Source organism: Branchiostoma lanceolatum, chromosome 18 (assembly GCF_035083965.1).
Source record: "Branchiostoma lanceolatum isolate klBraLanc5 chromosome 18, klBraLanc5.hap2, whole genome shotgun sequence".
NCBI classification, from domain to species: domain Eukaryota; kingdom Metazoa; phylum Chordata; class Leptocardii; order Amphioxiformes; family Branchiostomatidae; genus Branchiostoma; species Branchiostoma lanceolatum.
This window is the reverse complement of record NC_089739.1, coordinates 16,031,719-16,051,652: the sequence shown is the minus strand read 5'-3', so window position 1 is coordinate 16,051,652 and position 19,934 is coordinate 16,031,719. Positions and strand designations below refer to the sequence as shown.

Below are 19,934 nucleotides of genomic sequence, written 5' to 3'. Positions count from 1 at the left end.
CTACCAGTACCAGTGACGGCAGTGTAGGACAAACTACTGTACAAAAAAATGTCCAGTTCAGCCCCCACCCCACCACCACTACAAAATGACAGGAAATGGCTATGGATTCCCTACAATTTATATTCTCAACCAACAAGGTACAAATCTGAGTTCAGAATCTAGTAAAGATTCGAGGAATCACCATGCAAAAAATAGATTTCTCCACTAATTGAAGGTCTTTTCATCATGATTGTAAATGGTATGAGATGCTAGTGCAGTAAACTGTAACTGCAACTGTCTATCTAAATCCACAAAATGTACTTATGACATCCTGGGAAATTTCAAAAGCTTTGATACAATTCAGTAAGTTACCCTTGTTGTTACTGACTAGTACTACCAGTATCTGAATTACATTTCATGGCTAAAATAATACATACTTAGTATACTTTCCCACTATGATATTTACATCCATGCAGTAAAAATTAGATGCCAAGATTGCAGGAGTAAATATACTGTGTAGGACCCTTGACTGCAGTACAATAATGCTTGTGTAAACAGGTTATTTTACTTTCCAGACCATGACCAGGAGTTTACCAGCTCCAACACTCAGACACACAAACAAACATATAGGTGGCACCGTGCATAATTTTCTCATTGTGATGTCAACAAAAAACTGGGACATTGTAGCACTAGTAGACTAGCGACATTGAGTAACTCTGTATAATTTGAGGACTTTGGGGTGTATAATTGGGGGTCCCGTGCTCGAGGAGGTGCCTCGAACACGTTAAACAGCCTCATTACCCTACACATTGGGTACCTGCCTGTGGCACTGGCTGCAAATACACCTGATATTATTATAATAGGGTATCAGTACTCTTCCTGTTTTGGTGTGCTCCCATTTATGAAACGATAGCGTGGTGGCACTAGTGCCCTTGTTGTAAACTTTGTAGAAAGCCACTAAATGTACTTGTACTTTGTAGTAAAGCTGGGATGCTGTGATTTTCCTGGTGGTGTGAAACCTAACACCCACATCTGCTTGGAGACTGGCCTGCTGGAACACCAACAGCCGCCATCTTGCCTACTCCACTTTCTACACACAACTAAACTTCCCTCTCCACATCCACCGTTCCCACTCCTGATACATCAAACATAACGTTAATGTAAAGAACCATGATTAATGAGATAACAGGAAATTTTAGGGATGTAGTGGCAGTGGAGATTTCGTTTCGTAACAAAAATAAGAAGTAACAAAATGTATCAAAGTTGGACGACACAAAAATGGCGAATCGCCATGTTGGTCTGTACGGAAAAAGACCCGGGGTTTTCGTACCTGTCCACAGCAACAGCTTGCCGTGAGCTTCTCCTTGGTTCGTCGAGTCGTTGGCAAGAGTTGTGGAGGTGAACTGGTACGTAAGTGTTGATCCAAGGCAGGATGAATACTCCAGCAGTTCACATTTGGCTCTTTTCTTGCAGGGGTTTTGTGCGTCCCTGTAGTTGAGGGTGGTGGCGGTGGCCCTGGTGGTATTCTGTGCCGCCACAACTGTCGCGTCCAGCAAACACAGTAAGCCTAAACCACAGATAAGAACCCTTCTACTGCCCCTCAACATGGTGGAAAGGTACTCCAAAATCCACAAGCGTGCTGCTGGCGATCAATAGTTTGTGAAAAGAATGAAAGCGGCCCTGACCATCGTGGCAAGACGACCGAACCTCACTCAAGAGAACAATATACAAACGTGGGGGGAACCGTTACTGCTGCGTCAGGGACCATCTCCAACAGAACGCCACGGCTCCGGCTATCATCTTACATGTGGTAAACATTACTTTGACAAATTCAATTGTATTCGAGAAGAGGTGTGACCGGAAAGCAAGTCCAACCTTCACAGTCAGAACATTTTTGCGTGATCGCTGAAGGCTCCTACGACCCAGTCCATATCAAACGGACTATCCCTTACTGTGCTGTGTCTGCAAACTGCAAATGGGCTGTAAGTCAGCAGCGGGACAGTGTCAAGTAGTCAAGAAGTGTAGCCTGGAATCTACTCATTCATTTCTTCATCACCAAATGTCTTGGTGATAGCTGAGGGAACCCCGCCGATATAAAAGTTAGGGTGTTGGCGCATGTTTAACGATCTCATAGCTTCGCCAAAGTTTACTACTTAGTAGTTCTGTGACTATACGCTGACTTTAGCTATTCTCCAAGCAGAGGTTTTGGTCGGGGGGTAGTAGTGGCCTATTCTCCAAGCAGAGGCTTCGATCGAGAGGGGTAGTTTTGTCCGGGATTTTAAAATCCCGGACAAAACTACCCCTCTCGATCGAAGCCTCTGCTTGGAGAATAGTAGTGGCCGTTTTTTTTTAACATTGCCTCCATGTTAAAAAAACCCGGCCACTATTACCCCCCCGACCAAAACCTCTGCTTGGAGAATGGACTTTAGCTAGTATGGCTAGTATGGGAGAGAGTGAGTGAGTTTTGATGTTCTGCTAGTACTCGTAGTGCAACTGCAGTGGTCTGGAATATGATAATTCTCATTGATAATGCAAACGAGGGCCTAATTTGTATTATTATATCAGTTATGCATTATTAGTATAAGTATGAAAGTCTTATCTTAGCAAAGATTGTCATTGAAGTATTTCCTCAGAAATTATGTAAATGAGGCTCTCATTTGCATGAGTAATGTCCAATAACATTCGCATTCATTTATCTTTCAAATTCTACATGAAATTCCCATCATTTACCACTATGGAATTATAATCTATCGATATTCCTATCTTTCTCAGTCACAAATGTCACATGTTTGAGAGTCCTATCACGGAATGCAGCGGATTTAGAAACTTTCCTCATTACTTATGCAAATTAGAGCCTGATTTGCATGATAAGCATATGATTTTTAAAACCATACTGTTAACTATCTACAAATCTATCAACACCTTGAGTTATTCTCTTCCAAAGTTTGAAACAAAATCAGCTCCTGCAGTTCCAAAAATGGACTTACTCTCCCTCCTTTAGAGTTATCTACCACTTAAAAATCATGACCATTAATCTCATCGGTGCCTGACGGACCTTCTCTGGTAAGCTTTTACAACTTTTGCACCGGTGTAGATCTGTTGGAGATTACATGACCATAGCATGTCCAGAACGCAAGATATCAAAACTGGAATTCCGCTACAATACCATAGCAAGCCACTAGGGTTCCCAAAATCTAATCATTTCGAGGTCTCAAGAAGACCTACGCAGTACCCACATACCAAATATCAAGACAATGCATCCAGGCATTCTTGAGTTATCATGTACACAGAAGGAAGGACACACACACACAAATGCTGACGAAAAACATTCCATGCATAGAATGCATCTCTTTCTATCGTAAAACGTACTGATTTTGTCATAACCTTACTCCTTTCACATTGAACATTTTATGTTTGGTGCAAGTGAAGATTTGCATGATACTGACCCTCATGTTACAGGTTTAAATCACTTAGCGGTGTTATATGCTATCCATGTCTTCAACCTGCTGTCTATCACTGTAAACAGTGCAAAGTGCACAAAGGCTTTACTCGAATGGTTTGGCTGTAGTGAAATAATCAGTACATTGTACGTCCTTTGTAAGCTTAAGGTTTATGTTTTGCATTCATAAATTTAACATAATGCTGTATGTATTTTGAGGCCCGAGCAAAGTTTTCCAAAGTCATAGTGTGTTCTATGTTCAGTCCAGTGCTGTTTCTAGGACCATACCCTACGTCTAGGAAATTTGCTTTTTGGGACAGAAAAAACAATCACCCAATCCATCTAAATATCTGAACTCCATGACATGAAATTCAGGCTGATGAAATTGATAAAAGGTATTTTTGTAATCTTAAAATGACAGATTTAACCATGAAAATTACATGGTCTCCCAAATAATGAGTGGGACAGGAAAAAAATAAAGCTGCAGGCAACCCTGGCTCAGTCATTCGTTCAACATTCCTGGCCACTTTTACCTCATCTATTTAATGAAGGCAACTATTTTTTCTGCATGGCCTTTGCTCACATTAGTGCCCAGAGAATGTCATCTGTACAGTATAATCAAGTCAGTGTTTGTTTGCCAATACAGCATAAATGAAGAATGTGTGGATATGATATTTGGCATGTGGGTATAACCTCCTTGGCAAGAACAAGTTCTATTACAGGCCACCAAGTGAGTGACTTTTTCTATGACTATGGTGCTGCAGCAAATCTTCCAGTTATGGAAAATCAAGGTTTTTTATTAAACCTCCTTGGGAAAATGTAACAACTTAGGCTTCCAACATCTGCTTGAAGATTAGGTAGCTACAGCTCTTAGCCTGGGAAAGACATGATGCAAGTTTGGGCCTAATTGTAAAAACATTGGGGAAGAAGGTACCTCAACAAGGGGGGATGGATTAAACATTTAGTAGATCCACCTCACCCACTCACTCACTTTCTCTCTCTCTCTGAGTTCGCCACTGTACCACGAGTTCACCACTTTACTCTTCTCAATTTTCTACACTACACAGCAGAGATTCTAATACAGTAGAATCCGCTTAACTGCACCACCCATTTGTCAGCGTTTTTGGTGCAATTATCCGGCTGGTGCAATTATGCGAAATGCCCAGCTGGACCGCACCACCATGGGCGAGGGGGTGTATTGTTAGTCAGAAACACTAGCACAAAGGAAACATACGAAATTATTCAGTTATTAACTTTATTTATTGACCCTTTGCTGAAAATAAAGAAATGACTACGAACCTGTTTTGATTTTGCATTCTTTCATTTTTCCATGCAATCTGCCGCATTACAACACACGTAATGTTACAGGGGAGGCATTCTGAAACATCGTCATGCCACTCATGGGATAACAGTTTCTGTGTTACATTACGTAGAGTGCAGTTGTCGATTTACGTAAATCATGTACCGCCATGAAACTAGGAATTGAAACTAAAACCTGGTTACTGATTACGGGTGACCCGCCCGGGACCTCCCATACGACCCCTATCAACGTAACTGTCAATGGAGACCGCCTTCTTTTGTTACTCAAAACAGTTTTAAACATATTGGCGGTATTGCGCCTTTACACCGGCAGATATTGGCTCATTTGTACGGCGTTTGCCGATTTGAGCGTACCTTTTCAGTTAACTTGTCGAGGATTTTTGAAAAAAATTGGTGCAGTTATCCGGCATTGGTGACCATGCGCGGTGCAGATATGCGGAGTCACTAACAATGCAGTGAATGGGAACCGGTTTTGGATATTGGGATTCGGTGCAATTAAATGGAAGGTGCGTTTATCCGAGGTGGTATTAAACTGGCTTCGTCTGTATTACATTTTAGTGCTCTTCATCAAAGTGTAATATGTATACACAAGCTTCTTCATATCTGAGACATATCTACTGTGAAGAAAACGGAAAGTAGGATGTGCGACACGAACCATACTGGGTCTGGGTCAGGTGCCAGGCAACAGTGACTGTCTCCCAATAACCGACTGTGTTTCATTACTGAGTATTTGCTTAACTCCCGTAATTACTTAAGGAGAAAGTCGTAACTCAAGTCGTTAAGTCGTTAAATTCCATATCTAAAATGCAACACACCAGTACTACAATGCCGAACAAATCTACAAAGCCCTAAACAACGAACTGCCACCCTACATGCGCCAGATGTTTGTGTACTGCAGAGACCAAAGTACCCGGACAACCAGACAAAGCACAAGCAGTCAGCTGGTTGTCCCCAAACCCAAGCGAGAGACCTTCAGAAGATAGGTAGCCTACCGCGGACCAAATGTCTGGAACAGCCTACCACCAGACACACGTACGGCTCCGAATCTGACTTCCTTTAAGAGACTCTTAAGTAACGGAAATGAACAAAACGAACGGACATGGACTACCGGTATGAACCAGCTTGCGCCCTACTATATGTTGTACCGTAAAATTCCTATTTACATATGCACCCCTTCTTACGTACGCACCCCCGATTTGGGGACGATTGCTGGCCTGACTCAGTGAGTTAAAACATTCAGGGGAAAAACCCTCCTAATGTACGCACCCCCTCTCCAGCATTTCTGTGGATAGTTAAGAGGTTGACATGATCATCCTTCCAATGATGTTTACCGACTTAAAGGATTACTGAGAAAATATTTCTGGGTAGAAAATAGGAAACAATTTAAATATATGTATTATTCATTCTTTATTATTGATTGATTGTGTGGTAGCATTCCACACTTCATTTGCATGAAGATGTACCGTACTCTCATGCTGATATGCGATTTTTCTGAGGAAGAACCCCTCCTAACGTACGCACCCCAACTTTGGCGTCGGCCTGGAGCACCTGCTTGCAACTTGAAAAGTTTTAAAAGTGCGTACGTAAATAGGGATTTTACGGTATGTTGTAGAAATTGTATATTGTTGTACCATAAATATGTAATGATATATGTTGATACAGTTATTAGGACTCAAATGACTGTATCTCTGTTATATTGTAGCTGACCCTTACCTCTTCCCTCATGACCTCAATGGAAAGCGGCCTGCGTGCTGATTTGAGCTTATCATGAATAAACAAAGGGTTCAAACAAACAAACAAACAAACAATGGATATCTTTTTATGAATATAAAAGTGGCAAATTTAGGGTACATCCTTGGAAAATACACCGTCCCCTTGTTACCTTTGAACTACCTCGCAAAGCAGGTGGTTGACCCTTGACCTCAATATTTGATCAATCACCATGGCAACACGTGCACACACAAAATTGATGTATCCACTAATCATAGAGAGGCTCATGAAACTTTCATTTGAAAACTATGATATGTATAAAAAAAGTGGCGAACTCTAGGCAGGTCCGATAATCATTTCATTTAGACTGACAATGAACATGATAGGAAATGAGTGTGCATGGGGATGATTGTATAATTCAAACATGTCGGCAACCGTGAATGCCAACGAAACCAACACAATTTTTACAAACGTTAAACCTGTAATCAATACGGCCATCTACTTTCAATTGAATTCCAATCATAGCATCCTCATCAGTATAAATATGTCCATTATATATTTTATTGCAGGTATTGTGTTCACAAGAAATTTGTCCACAGGCCATTGGGAAGGAAGACTTGTTTGCATGTACATGTACGTCCTTCGTGCTATGTACATGTGGTACAATGGGACCTTAGAAGTGCTTGTTACATTGTCATGACATTAGAATATAACAGTTTCTCATACCTTCAACCATAATAAGTATAAGTCAATGAACAGAAACATTTGTAGAAAATAAATTTGTGTCGCCCTTCTGATGTTATTGAACATAGAACCTTACAAATCATTAGTTGCGGTGTCAGGTTCCAAATCGGCTGCCGTGTTTACTGCACTGTGACGTCACATGTACAGACAGAATTAACTTGATCATTACCTTGTGGCAGAAATCAAGCACTGGAAGTATGATTTGTAAGGTTCAATAAGGGCGTGTAACGTTATCTTGTACAACATGTAAAGTGAATAATCATGGTTGAAGGTAACCTGGAAATGCTGTATGTTGGTGTCATAAATGTCAGAGGCACTTTAAAAATATTAATATTTTTTCCGTTAATAACAATGAGAACGTTATATACATTGATAGGGAGTCTGTACACTGTCAGCAGTGATATTTGGAATCTAAAAACTACTGTTTACAGAGCTGTTTTTTAAGCTTGAAGTATTTCAGTCTGTAAAAATACTGTAAATTCATTTTTTAACAGGGTAACTTACTTTCATGATAGTAGGGGCAACTGTTTACACAGCAACCAGGATCTATCCATGGTCAATACTGATGAATGGTGACCATAGGTTAGTGGTCAACACACTGGGGGTCAGTCTTTTATGTCTCAGCAGGCTACCAACTGATTCTCTGGACCAGTGAGAACTTGGTCAAGATAAAAATGGTGGGCGCTTCAGATGTATCAACACCCTTCTACATCACCATCTGCAGGACTTGAACTTGGATGCAATGTCATCAGAGACCATTTTGTCTTTTTATCTGTTTCACCTGTTGCTACTCGATTCCCCATTACTTTAGAAAATTTCTTAGCTTGAAAGTTCATCTGTGTTGGTAGAAGTCATGATCATTCTGAAACAAGTTTTAACTGTAAATGCCAACACAAAAATCGGACTTACCCAAATTTTGGACTGTACAATACCAGTCTTTGTCACGGAATGAGAGCGAATGAGCAATCCAACGCCGCAACTTATGATCATCAAGTCACGTGTCTCATCTGCATAACATGACGTCATCGAAGCGGTGGATTGCTCATTTCTTGACACTTTAAAATTCATGTAAGTCCAATTCTTGTGTTGTCCATTACAGTAACGTTAACTGTTAAAACTTGTTTTAAAAAATTTCTTGCCAACGCCTTTAAAGTTTTACAAACACATTTCATTAAAGAAGATACAAGAATACTCTTAGACTACCATTACATTGTCAAAAGTCACAAAAATAAATCTGTTGGTAACAGAACAGCTTATTTCATGCCAAATCATTGGCATTTTTCTATGGAAAATAATAAATATGACTTGGCTGTTCTGTATACGTGTATGTACAATGTTGTACAGTGTTTTCATCCGTTGAGTGTCAGCACCTTTAGGTAAAAAAGGTAGACCCATTGTCTTACTGAGACCGTAGAGGCAGTGTGTTGTTATCCACTGTGTAGGAATCGGTATAGGAAGCCCAACCCTGTCCTTCCAACGCCTTTTACCTCCCAAACCACAGTCAGGTAATGAAGAATGTCGTCTGAAGTGCCTTTTCCAAGGGCACAAGATCGGTGACATGACAGGATTTGAACACATGACCTCTGGGTTCTGGGCCAAACACTCTGCCGTTATGCCACACGACCCCATTATCAGCACCTTTAGAACCTTTTTTTAAATCCACAAATTATTTGTTGACTCCAATCCAAGGCAGATTCATGGTATATATAGTCCAGGTGAGTTGTCCTGACAGGTAGTTACAGGTAGATCAGTTGGGTCAATGCCATTTAATGTCCTGATCTTGTTGTGTTCAAATCTTCTCAGCAGTTCATTCCTTTGTCTGGCAAGACGCCGCCGTTTTCTGTCCTTTTCACGTTCCACTGCACGGAAATTTGGATCAGCTCGCTTCAGCCTCATTCTTTCCCTCGCTCTCTCCTTTTCCTTCTCCCTGCATCAAAGTACATACAGGAATGCTGTCATTATCATTGATAGTAATATACGTTATATCCTATAGTATGGTCCACCGTGTTCTGCTGCTGCAGTAGTTACTGCCGCAGTATATCCTATTAACAGCCTAAACATACAAAAATGTATGTCATGTGGATGATATCTCAGGCTTGGACAAGCATTTAAAAATTCGCCTGCCCTACAGGGCAAATACATTAGAAAATCTACTGCATGGCCCGAACCAACTTTTCACTGGCCTGAACTTTAAAGGCATCCAGAGCATTTTATGAGGCTTGAAACTTGAATAAAAAAACTACAATTTCTAGTCATTCCTACACATAGTTAGTTTTAATAACACTATACCATTACATGTCGAAATCAAATGAGCGAAGATACGATGTTGTTGTGTGGTGAGAACTGATAGAAAATCCAAGCCCTAATATAGACTGATCCTGACTGACCATCACAATTAGCGGTGACTGCATGTCCGTCAAATATTTGCATTTTTATGTTTTGATTTTGCATGTCTACGTTTTGGGCGGGGGTATGGTATTGGTCTATTTACACTAGGCACGTGAAAATAAACGATCACACCATGTAGCTTATTTTTGTGCAGCTTTTGAGCACTTTTGATTAGAACTCCACAGGCAAATGTGGTAAACAGTGGCATTAAATGTCAATTTCATAAAGATTACAGCAACTAGAATATTTCCAGTTTTCAAGCCTCATAAAATGCTCTAGGTGCCTTAAAATGACATGTTAATATTTGCAGCGAGGAAATACTAAATATTTTACTATTTTACTAAGAAAACTCTGAGCAGCACCGTGCAGAGACAGCTCATGATGCTTGCAATTATTATCAACTAATATCTTTGTTTGTTTTATTGGGATCTCCATTAGTGTTCAATTATTACAATCTTGCACTATTCTTCCTGGAGTCCATTCACATTGATACATAAAATCAAAATACAAGAAGAAAACATATACAAATGACCAAAATCAAAAGTGATACAAGACATCTACAATTGACAGACAGTAATGAACAATTGTATATATATCTGTGCGGCCAGCACTGCTTAGCTCTAGGGTTGGTCAGTCAGGTGAGCTGCTGGGAGTGAAGTCAGGCTAGTGAACCAATGTATACACATGTGCATATCTACCCATATTGAAAATTCACATCCATGGAAAAATCTCACTGGCCCTATCTGGCAAGGAGGGTAGGACATGCACTTGCCTGATTTGCACTTTTACTTGCCCCTGGCAATCAGGCCAACCCTGCATCTTAGCCCTGCACAATAACGGGTTCTCGGAAAAGGTGGGCTGGGCTAGTAGGGTGGTCTACCTCAATTTGCTACCCTTTCTGTGCCTCAAGGCTATGCATGGGGTTTTGGCCTCTTATGGAATTTCCTTGAGGAAAAACTGGGTCAAGCTGTGGGTGGGCTAGAGAGAAGGCAAGAGCTGATCATATGGCAGGTGGGGGGGAAGTGGCAGTAATGAACTCCACATTTTGATTTAATTATGCAAATTAGGAATTTATTTGCATAATTGGTATCTGCTGATGCTCCACTTGCCATAAACTACATATGTTACATGTATTTGAGTCTTATAATGGAAAACACTGCAAATATAGATTTTCCTCATTAGTTATGCCAACTATGTTTAAGCTACCTGCATACTAAATATCATGGAAATCCGTTGTCCCTTTGTTCCGTAATTCTCCTTAGAAGATTTTCACAATAACACCACTGCAGAGCATTTAGCTGCTAGGGGGGCCAAACCTACACCACTTCTTTTATTACATCACAAGCTATCTGCCACCTAAAAATCAAGCCCATAGCACGTCCAGGTCAAAAGATACAAAAATGGAAGTTCTGCTGCAGTAACAAGGTCACATACCGGGGGGCCCAAAATCGACCTTGAATTTCGGCTTCACAACACCCGGCCACATAGCAAATATCATCGTAATCCATCCAGAGGTTCTTGAGTTATGCTGACTACAATAGTCCGGAAACACAAACAGACACACACACAAACAGACACACACGCAAACAGACACACACACAAACAGACCCCCCCACACACACACACACGCAAACAGACACACACACACACACACAAACCCGCCAAAAACAATATCTCCATTTTTCCATGGAGATAATAAACTGGAAGTTGGATAGGGCAGCTAGGGAATGAGAGAGCTTTTGTTTGACACAAATTCCCTTCCCTCTAGCCCACTCACAGCTTGACCCAGTTTTTCCTCCAGGAAATTCCATAAGAGGCCAAACCCCCATGCATAGCCTTGAGGCACAGAAAGGGTAGCAAACTGAGGTAGACAACCCTAATAGCCCACCCCACTTTTCTGGGAACCCCACAACAACACTGGTATAGCTCTTTTTTCTTTGAATTTCATAGAGTCCGACATGCTAAGTAGTTTATCAATGCGGTCTAATTCTACACACAGTCAACGTCAACATTAACAAATAACCTCAAGTCAACAAGTCAGCTTAGTCCAGCACCTTAGTCCAGCAATTAGCGAAATTAGAACTAGTGCCCATCCTCTTGAAATAGAGAGAGGGCAGTACAAAAAGTTACCTGTGTGCGAAAGAACTTGTAAATACTGCATGTCAAACACGGTGGAAGACGAAACACATTTTATTTCAAGTTGACCCTTCAACGATGAAGAAAGAAAGGCGCTGTTTAAAGAGGCCACCAAATTCCATCCAAACTTCAGCCCAAAAGAAAACTACTCTCCTGTTAACATCACAAAACCCACACATTACAGAAAAAGTAGGAGCATTCGTCTTCCACTGTCTCGAAAAAAGAAGTAAAACCCAAATAAGATAGAATTTAGTGTTAGCATTTGAACTAGAATAGTCACATGCTATATTGTTACCCATTGTCTGTCCATCCTTCCATGTTTTATGTACTTGCAATTAGCCTACGGGCAAGAACTTGTAATAAACTTATTGTACATGTATCTTTGTCAGTGAGGAGTGCTAGTTGGACACACTGACCTGTAGATTGGGTTGGATCTCAGCTCGCGCTTCTTTAGTTTGTCCCTCTCCCTCTTGGTGAGCGAACCAGCTGGTTTAACTAAGACAACATCAACCTCATCCTCCTCATCCATGGGCCCAGAGGACTGTGGGACTGCGATGTACAGCTGGTGCATCATGCTGGCTGGAGACAGGACCCTAGAGATGTGGACAGGCACACCATTCAGCACTGCCAAATGGCCTTCTCCATGTATTTTGTGGCATTGCTAATCCTGCATGGTGTGCAGAATAACAGTGATCTTCTTCATGTCCCCTAGCATCAATACTTAATCATTTTGGGCTCAATGCCAAAAAATTGGAATTGGAAAGCATCAAGAAACGCTTTTCACCCGGAAAAATGAGATTTTCAGACTTTTCTTGGGGGAATTGTAGCCCTTTGGCCTGAGGGTGTGGCCCTACCCACAAAATCAAATAAGTGTGGCAATTAAAAATTATTACCATAGCGAAGGTGTCTGGGTTGATCTTACTTCACCGTAAGGAAAGTACCAACGTAGCACTCTTAGTTCTGCCATAATATTTGTTCAAATCAGAAAGTTATCTGCCAAGCAGATATAGAAAGGCACCATAACTCGAGGACTTCCCAGCAGATATCGAATTTCAAAAGGCTGAAGCACTCTCTTCTTGTAGTGTCCTTGCTCTGCCATTTTTGGATAGGTGAAGTGAAAAATCAAGGCCAGAAGTTTACAAATTCGGTTTGCCGGGGCTCCTATGATGGTTTTGGTTGTTACTCTAGCTCTGTAGGATGCGTTTTCAAGGATCTACTGTTGTTTTTCCAACACCGCACCCCTCCACGTAAAGCATTCAGTGTAGACTGCCCAAGCGGTAACCAAGTTTATTTATTTATTTATAAATCTTTAGGGTGGTCCCTTAAGTTAACTTTGTAACTGATTTCCAAGGGAGCCCTTAAAAGTTCATTCCGTAAAAAAAACGTAATGGTTGGATCTCCTCAAGTTTTGGTGTCCACAGAGGTTTTTTGGTGGGAGGCATGATGTTCAGCATGTTCTTGTGATAATAGATCAACTGGGGTAGATTGAAAACCCTTTTCAAAGCTAAAATACTAGATCAAGAGAACTCCCTGACACACTCCCACCAGTACAAAATTGGACACCACGTAAGTAGGTCATCTGTCATTGACCTGCTTGCTGGGATGCCAGACCGTGCTAACAGGTATAGAGTGACAGGCGGGCAGGCGGACGGACTGCAGAAATTCCTGTGCAATTCTGGGAATTCTTGTAAAACAGGTGTAAAATATACTACTAAGCTCACTCCTAAAGCTTCGCTAAAAAGAAGCTCTGATCCGCACCAAAAACTTGGAAGAGGAGACCATGATGATAATAAGATTTATCCCATAAATAAAAAAAACTTGGAACTTATGAAAGCTCCAGTTGTCTCACAGAGATTTTGCAGTACTGACCACTTAGGACTTAAGCTGCTGTCTGCAGTGCAGTGTACATTAAGAAAATTGATAAACCGCAGGCCTGTTTTTGGCGGGTTTGTGTGTGTGTATGTATGTGTGTGTGTGTGTGTGTGTGTGTGTTTGTTTGTGTGTGTGTGTGTGTTTGTGTGTGTGTGTGTGTGTGTGTTTGTGTGTGTGTGTGTGTCTGTTTGTGTGTGTGTGTGTGTTTGTGTGTGTGTGTGTGTGTGTGTGTTTGTGTGTGTGTGTGTGTGTCTGTTTGTTTGTGTGTGTGTGTCTCTGTTTGTGTGTGTGTCTGTTTGTTTACCTCCTCTGACAATGCCCTCATGGTAGTAGCCATTTAAGCTACACAATTACCATAATCATATATGACATCAAAAGCTTCTTGAATTGCAGTTATTTTCAGCTGTTTTGAACTGTTTGAGTTGGGACTGACACTGACCAGACATACCAGTCAACAACAGATGGCAAATCAGCACCACGTTGTATACCTTTCACCACCTACCAAAATACAGTGTGACCATCCTGGTAAGTTCATCAAACGGTAGTTGATGGGAGAATATGCTAGATGGCCTAAACTAACCAGCATGATACCTTTAATACAATAAAACAAGGCACCTTCACTCCGCTGCTACACTTACACCCCGTTCATACTAGGCTTCTCTGATCTGGATATGATCCGGATACGTGAAGCCAGTAGTATGAACGGGGTCTTACATGTAGCATGAGAGTCCTTTATATCAACTAGACTGATTTTATAAGATTAAGAATGAGCTATATTTTTCGCTAACTTACTGTGTTTCCACTGCAGCCCAGTGTAGGCCCTGCTGAATGTTCTCTGTCCCAGCAGGGTGCTGGGGCTGATATTTGCTAGCCCGTGGGTTCTGCTGTTTCCTCCTGTGGTTGTTGTGATGTTGTGAGTTGTTGGACTCTGGGATCTGTTCTGATAGAGCCTGGACTTCTACAATGGAGCTGGTAGTCACAACTGTATCAGACAAGGCAACAAGTGACATCCATAGATTTAGAGTGTGATGACTTTAAAACAAATACAAGCAGTAACCATCACCAAAATCTTTTATTCTTTTATGGACCCTGAGGTTTTTGGTTATTGCCCAAAATGTATGTTTTAGCCAAGGAAATAACCTGAAATTTGACTTCACTTTAATTCATTCACATTTTTGGCATACACCACAAATGATTCATTCCCTAATTGCCAATTCAAGAACTTCAAGGTAATGTTTTCAGTAGCATTCGTGGTTGTGTTTGGGGTTTAACAGCAAACCTCGAGAAGCTATCAATGGATTGCTATGAAATTTGGCATGTGGGTAAGTGAAGACAAAATGAAGGACAAAGTTGATTATTGGCCACCTAGCAGTTTTCTATGGTACTGTAGCAGAACATCTGGTTCAGTGTACTTTTGCCACCAATCATACTCAAATACAAGACTTCATGTTCACATACAACCATAATATATTCAATGAACATAGACATAAGTGCAAAACTCTAGTTACATATTGTATATATTTGAGAGACAGAAGCCTCCCAAGGTGTATGATATGAACTGACATTTTTGCATGAGAAGACGCATCTGTGAAGCTCTACTGAACATCCTGTACCTTCTGTTGCCTCTTCTACGACAGGACTGTCTACGATAACCTGGTCTGGTTCACCATCATGTTTATCTGCAAATATACAAAACACAGAAACCATACTGTAGGTCACATCAAGTCAGATATATGGTAACGTTACATGTCCTATATCATGGCATTAGGCCACATTGACTATGACCGCAAATTTTCATTTAAAAAAAAAGTTTTTAAAAAGAGAAGAAAAGGAAACTATAGTTCAACGACCTCATACTTTTGCCAAATGGCCTATCATAAATGCTTCTCATTGACTCATTTGCATAGGTCCCACACAAAATTAGTTATTATCATCTTCTCCACCCAAATAAAGAAGATCTCCACAGTATCTTAACAATGCCCGAGGTTATTATAGCATTTCCTCATCAGTTAGGCAAATGAGGTCCTGATTTGAATAATCTATTTCTAACAATGTTCATCTTCACTTTAATTCTAAATGCGACAGATATAACATTAACGTCAGTTACCACTATCATGGTATTATAGTCTTTTCTCAGTGATCATGGAGGCTAGGTCTTCATTTGTATATTAATTGAAAGCTAGGTCTTCATTTGTATAATCTACTTCAGCCTTCTTTTGGGCTCCAACCGCTGGATAAATGGAGCAAAAAGTTTTCGATCTGACTGTGAAGTGAAGGATGAAAATGGAACATTCTGATATTGCCGCCGAGCTCACGACCGCATCGAAAGGTACATGTACTAGTAAAAGTGCAGCAGAATGTACAGCGTCGGCGATCACAAGCAAGCATCGCCCTATAAACGTTTGTGAAATTCATGGGAATAAAAAGAAAATAAGAACATTAATTTTCATCAATTGTCAAACAGGGATGTATTCTGTCCCCCTTTCTGTTTGTTATTGTTATTGATTTTTTGTTGAAGAAAACCAAACAGACAGGGGATGGTATAACCTTTGGCGAGGGGACATTAAGCGACCTCGACTTTGCAGATGACTTAGCTGCACTGGCCAACAGCTGTGAGAATCTGCAAAACTTCACAAACAACCTAGCCAACATAGGTGGAAAGATTGGTCTCAGGGTAAGCGGCGAAAAAACAAAAGCCATGAAAACCATAGAAAACCCTACACCAATCCTACTTGACAACAAACAAATAGAGTATGTCGACAGCTTCACATACCTAGGAAGCACTATTACTTGGCACGGTGGCACAGAAAAAGACATCAAAACTTGCCTTGGTAAAGCCATGGAAATGTGGCAATACTTAAGAAAAATTTGGCTTTCCAAGCAAATCAGCATACCCTTAAAGTTAAAGCTTTTTCAGTCCATTGTGGTACCGACAGCTATCTACGCATGTGAGACATGGAAAAGTACCACAGAGACAGTACAAGCTCTAGATACATTTCAACGCAAATGTCTGAGATCAATTCTTGGCATTTCATGGCGAGACCATGTTACAAATGAAGAGCTTAATATGCAAAGAGCAAAAGTCCCCCCTCTTAGCACAATTGTAATGAAAAGAAGATTAACCTTTGCCGGACATGCGTGGAGGTTACCCGAGCACAGAACGACTAGAATTGCCATGACCTGGAAACTGAAAGGCACTCGTCCGAGAGGACGTCCTAAGGTCACTCTCAGGCGAACACTGCAAAACGACGGGAAGAAGCTGGTATTTCATTCACTGGAGGAAATGGCAGTAGCGGCACAAGACCGCAACCTTTGGAGAAGAAGTATCCGAAGCCAAGTTGACCTATGCAACAAAGTTGCGGGAGGATCTAAGGTCTAAGGTAAGGTAAGGAATTTTCATCAATAACGGGAGTATAAGATTGAAGGAAAGATTCATATACAGAAGCGTCATGCTTTAGGAAGGTCAGCGGTTTGCCAATTCCCCCAAAACAACACCATATTTCGCCCACTGCGAAGTCACTTTTCGGCAGAATTTAGTAAGACACAGACAAATTTTTGTTGTAAATACAAGAAATGGATAGAAATCTCTGTGAAATCTGACTTTCTGACGCAATGCACCACGTAATCGTCTTGAAAATAAATCTTAAGTTCAAACCGAAACAGAAGCTTGCGGTATTCTGTATAAGATCGATGGGCAAAACATCGATGCTAGGAAGTATTTTGTCCTGTTTAGCATACATTGTACTAGTAATTCACAAACCTTTTTATTTACAATGTTTACAGTGTGAACGTTTTATGAAAACATTTTATTGATAAATCGATGTTATTCCATATAATTTTGTCTGTCAAGGTCTTAAAAACATTTCCGTTATAGACAGCAAAATGCGATGTCATCACACGCTAGCAAACAGTCGTCATGGCCAGGGATTGTGCTCTGTGCGGTTCCAATTCGTGGCGGTCGCGTTGGACGGGTGGTCGCCTTGGACAGGCCGCTTAATGCTTGTGCCTATGGGGAAAATTTTTGGGACCGAGAAAAAACGGTCGCCATGGCCAGGTGGTAACGTTGAAGAGGTGGTTGCCTAGGCAGGTTTGACTGTATAGAGGTGACCGTGAAAACAGTGAACACAAAGTTACAGTGAAAGAAACAAGAATTGCAGTATCGATGTTCCTCTCTTTCTCTATTACATATTTCACATGACAGTGTTTAAATAGTCATGGCGCAGATATCAGTTTTGGGGTGTCCAAAGAATGTCATCCAAAAATCACCTTAGTATGGCCTATAACACGTACAAATGCCTGTTCACATGCATCAATGTTCATAACCTTCTTGTTAATGCAAATCTTCATGTCATCATAAATTCAAGTTAAAATTCACATCCTGTGACGGTCTTTGATATTCAGTTCATGTCAATACAGCCCCTGAAAATGCCAGATGCACAGACACAATCTGTTAATGAGACCCTACTTTCAGGTGGTCTGTGCCCTTGGTTGTTGCCTCCAGGAGAGTCCAGTCCGGTGCCATTGCCGGTGCCCTCCTCCATCACAGTGGGCTCCTCCAGCTGCACCGGCCCTGTGGACTGCCTCCCGGCCACAGTCTCCATACTGGTGAGGGGGTGGATGGCACCATCACTGGTGTATCTGCAACTGGTAGATAACTTGACTCTTTACTAACTTGCATTTATCATAAGGTATGTCACACCATAATTTTGGATAAGATAAAAGCTGCTGAAAATGCTGTCAAAGTACAGATCAGATTCCTATATCAATGATTTTTTTCGTGTTGACATCGGACAAAGTTGAAATTTTTTAGAATTTTTTTAAAGCTTAAGTTGGGCATTTCTATTAAAAGACGCTTATCTAGTAGCCAAATGGGAACAATTGACCTTTACATGGCACCAGAAATGACCAAGTCCACAGTTATTAGTATAAATATACAATGTCATGTACCTTTTAATGTGACTTCTAAACGCTTTGGCTAATATTATTCAAATTTTTGGCAAAAATAAGGAGTATTGTCCAGTATCAGGGTGAAGTGGCAGAAGTTAGGGTGGCAGAAGTTGGCAGAAGTTGGCAGAAGTTACGATGACTACCGAGCAGCTTTGAGGCTTCCGTGAGTCAGATGTGACGTCATCCTAACTTCTGCCACTAGCCTGGGTAGGGTGGCAGAAGTTAGGGTGGCAGAAGTTGGCAGAAGTTAGGTGACATCATCCTAACTTCTGCCACTAGCCTGGGTAGGGTGGCAGGTGGCAGAAGTTGGCAGAAGTTAGGAAATGTCGCCCACTGTTCAAAACTGTAGAACAGTTATGCTGTAAACTTCGCTAACTTCATTAAATAAATGACAGAATAGTTTCATTTTCCATGCTTTTCCAAAAGACGGAAACTCTTTTCATGACCCACCTTCTCTCTTTAGTGATTAACAATATTCAAGTTATATATGTGGTCAAGACATATATTTTTAAAAGATTATCTAAAATATCCCCTGGCAAAAGTTAGGATGACTTAATCCTAACTTCTGCCAACTTCTGCCACCCCTGGCCACTGGCAGAAGTTAGGATGACGTCACTCCTAAGTTCAGACAACATGGTATTTCTAACTTCTGCCAACTTCTGCCAACCTTTGCCACCCCCGGCCGCTGTCAGAAGTTAGGATGACGTCACTCCTAACTTCATACAACATCGGATTTCTAACTTCTGCCAACTTCTGCCACCCCCGGCCGCTGTCAGAAGTTAGGATGACGTCACTCCTAACTTCATACAACATCGGATTTCTAACTTCTGCCAACTTCTGCCACCCCCGGCCGCTGGCAGAAGTTAGGATGACGTCACTCCTAACTTCATACAACATCGGATTTCTAACTTCTGCCAACTTCTGCCACCCCCGGCCGCTGGCAGAAGTTAGGATGACGTCACTCCTAACTTCATACAACATCGGATTTCTAACTTCTGCCAACTTCTGCCACCCCCGGCCGCTGGCAGAAGTTAGGATGACGTCACTCCTAACTTCATACAACATCGGATTTCTAACTTCTGCCAACTTCTGCCACCCCCGGCCGCTGGCAGAAGTTAGGATGACGTCACTCCTAACTTCGGACATCATCGGATTTCTTCCGATGGCTGCTGGAAAATCCCGAAGTTATATATGACGTAACCCGATTTCAACTTCTGCCAACTTCTGCCACTTTACCCTGATTCTGGACATGCATGAAAATAAGATGATGTAACTGGACAAACTTTTATATTGTACAGTAGATAGCCTATACTTATCAACCTTAATCAACACTAACTAATCTATTCATCAGCAATAGTGCCAATCAATTAGTAAGCATTTTCTAAGCATTTCTTTAAAC

The 19,934-nt window shown here is 41.2% G+C and overlaps 2 protein-coding genes across 4 annotated transcripts in view; both read right to left on the bottom strand.

The window, feature by feature from the left end:
• The window catches only part of LOC136423831 (protein smoothened-like), a 30,711-nt gene extending 28,980 nt beyond the window's left edge, over window positions 1–1,731 (bottom strand). Inside the window, exon 1 of the mRNA XM_066412176.1 lies at window positions 1,310–1,731. Coding sequence (XP_066268273.1) covers window positions 1,310–1,586 — 277 coding nt within the window. The 5' untranslated portion in view covers window positions 1,587–1,731. The remainder of the gene's footprint in view (window positions 1–1,309) is intronic.
• A 4,810-nt stretch (window positions 1,732–6,541) lies between these two features.
• The window catches only part of LOC136423832 (uncharacterized), a 34,752-nt gene continuing 21,359 nt past the window's right edge, over window positions 6,542–19,934 (bottom strand). For all 3 annotated transcript variants that reach the window (XM_066412179.1, XM_066412180.1, XM_066412177.1), the window contains 5 exons: window positions 18,054–18,232; window positions 15,202–15,267; window positions 14,381–14,570; window positions 12,133–12,309; window positions 6,542–9,119 (listed from right to left, as the gene is read on the bottom strand). In XM_066412179.1, the coding sequence (XP_066268276.1) occupies window positions 8,888–9,119; window positions 12,133–12,309; window positions 14,381–14,570; window positions 15,202–15,267; window positions 18,054–18,189 (801 nt within the window). In that variant the 5' untranslated portion in view covers window positions 18,190–18,232 and the 3' untranslated portion in view covers window positions 6,542–8,887. The remainder of the gene's footprint in view (window positions 9,120–12,132; window positions 12,310–14,380; window positions 14,571–15,201; window positions 15,268–18,053; window positions 18,233–19,934) is intronic.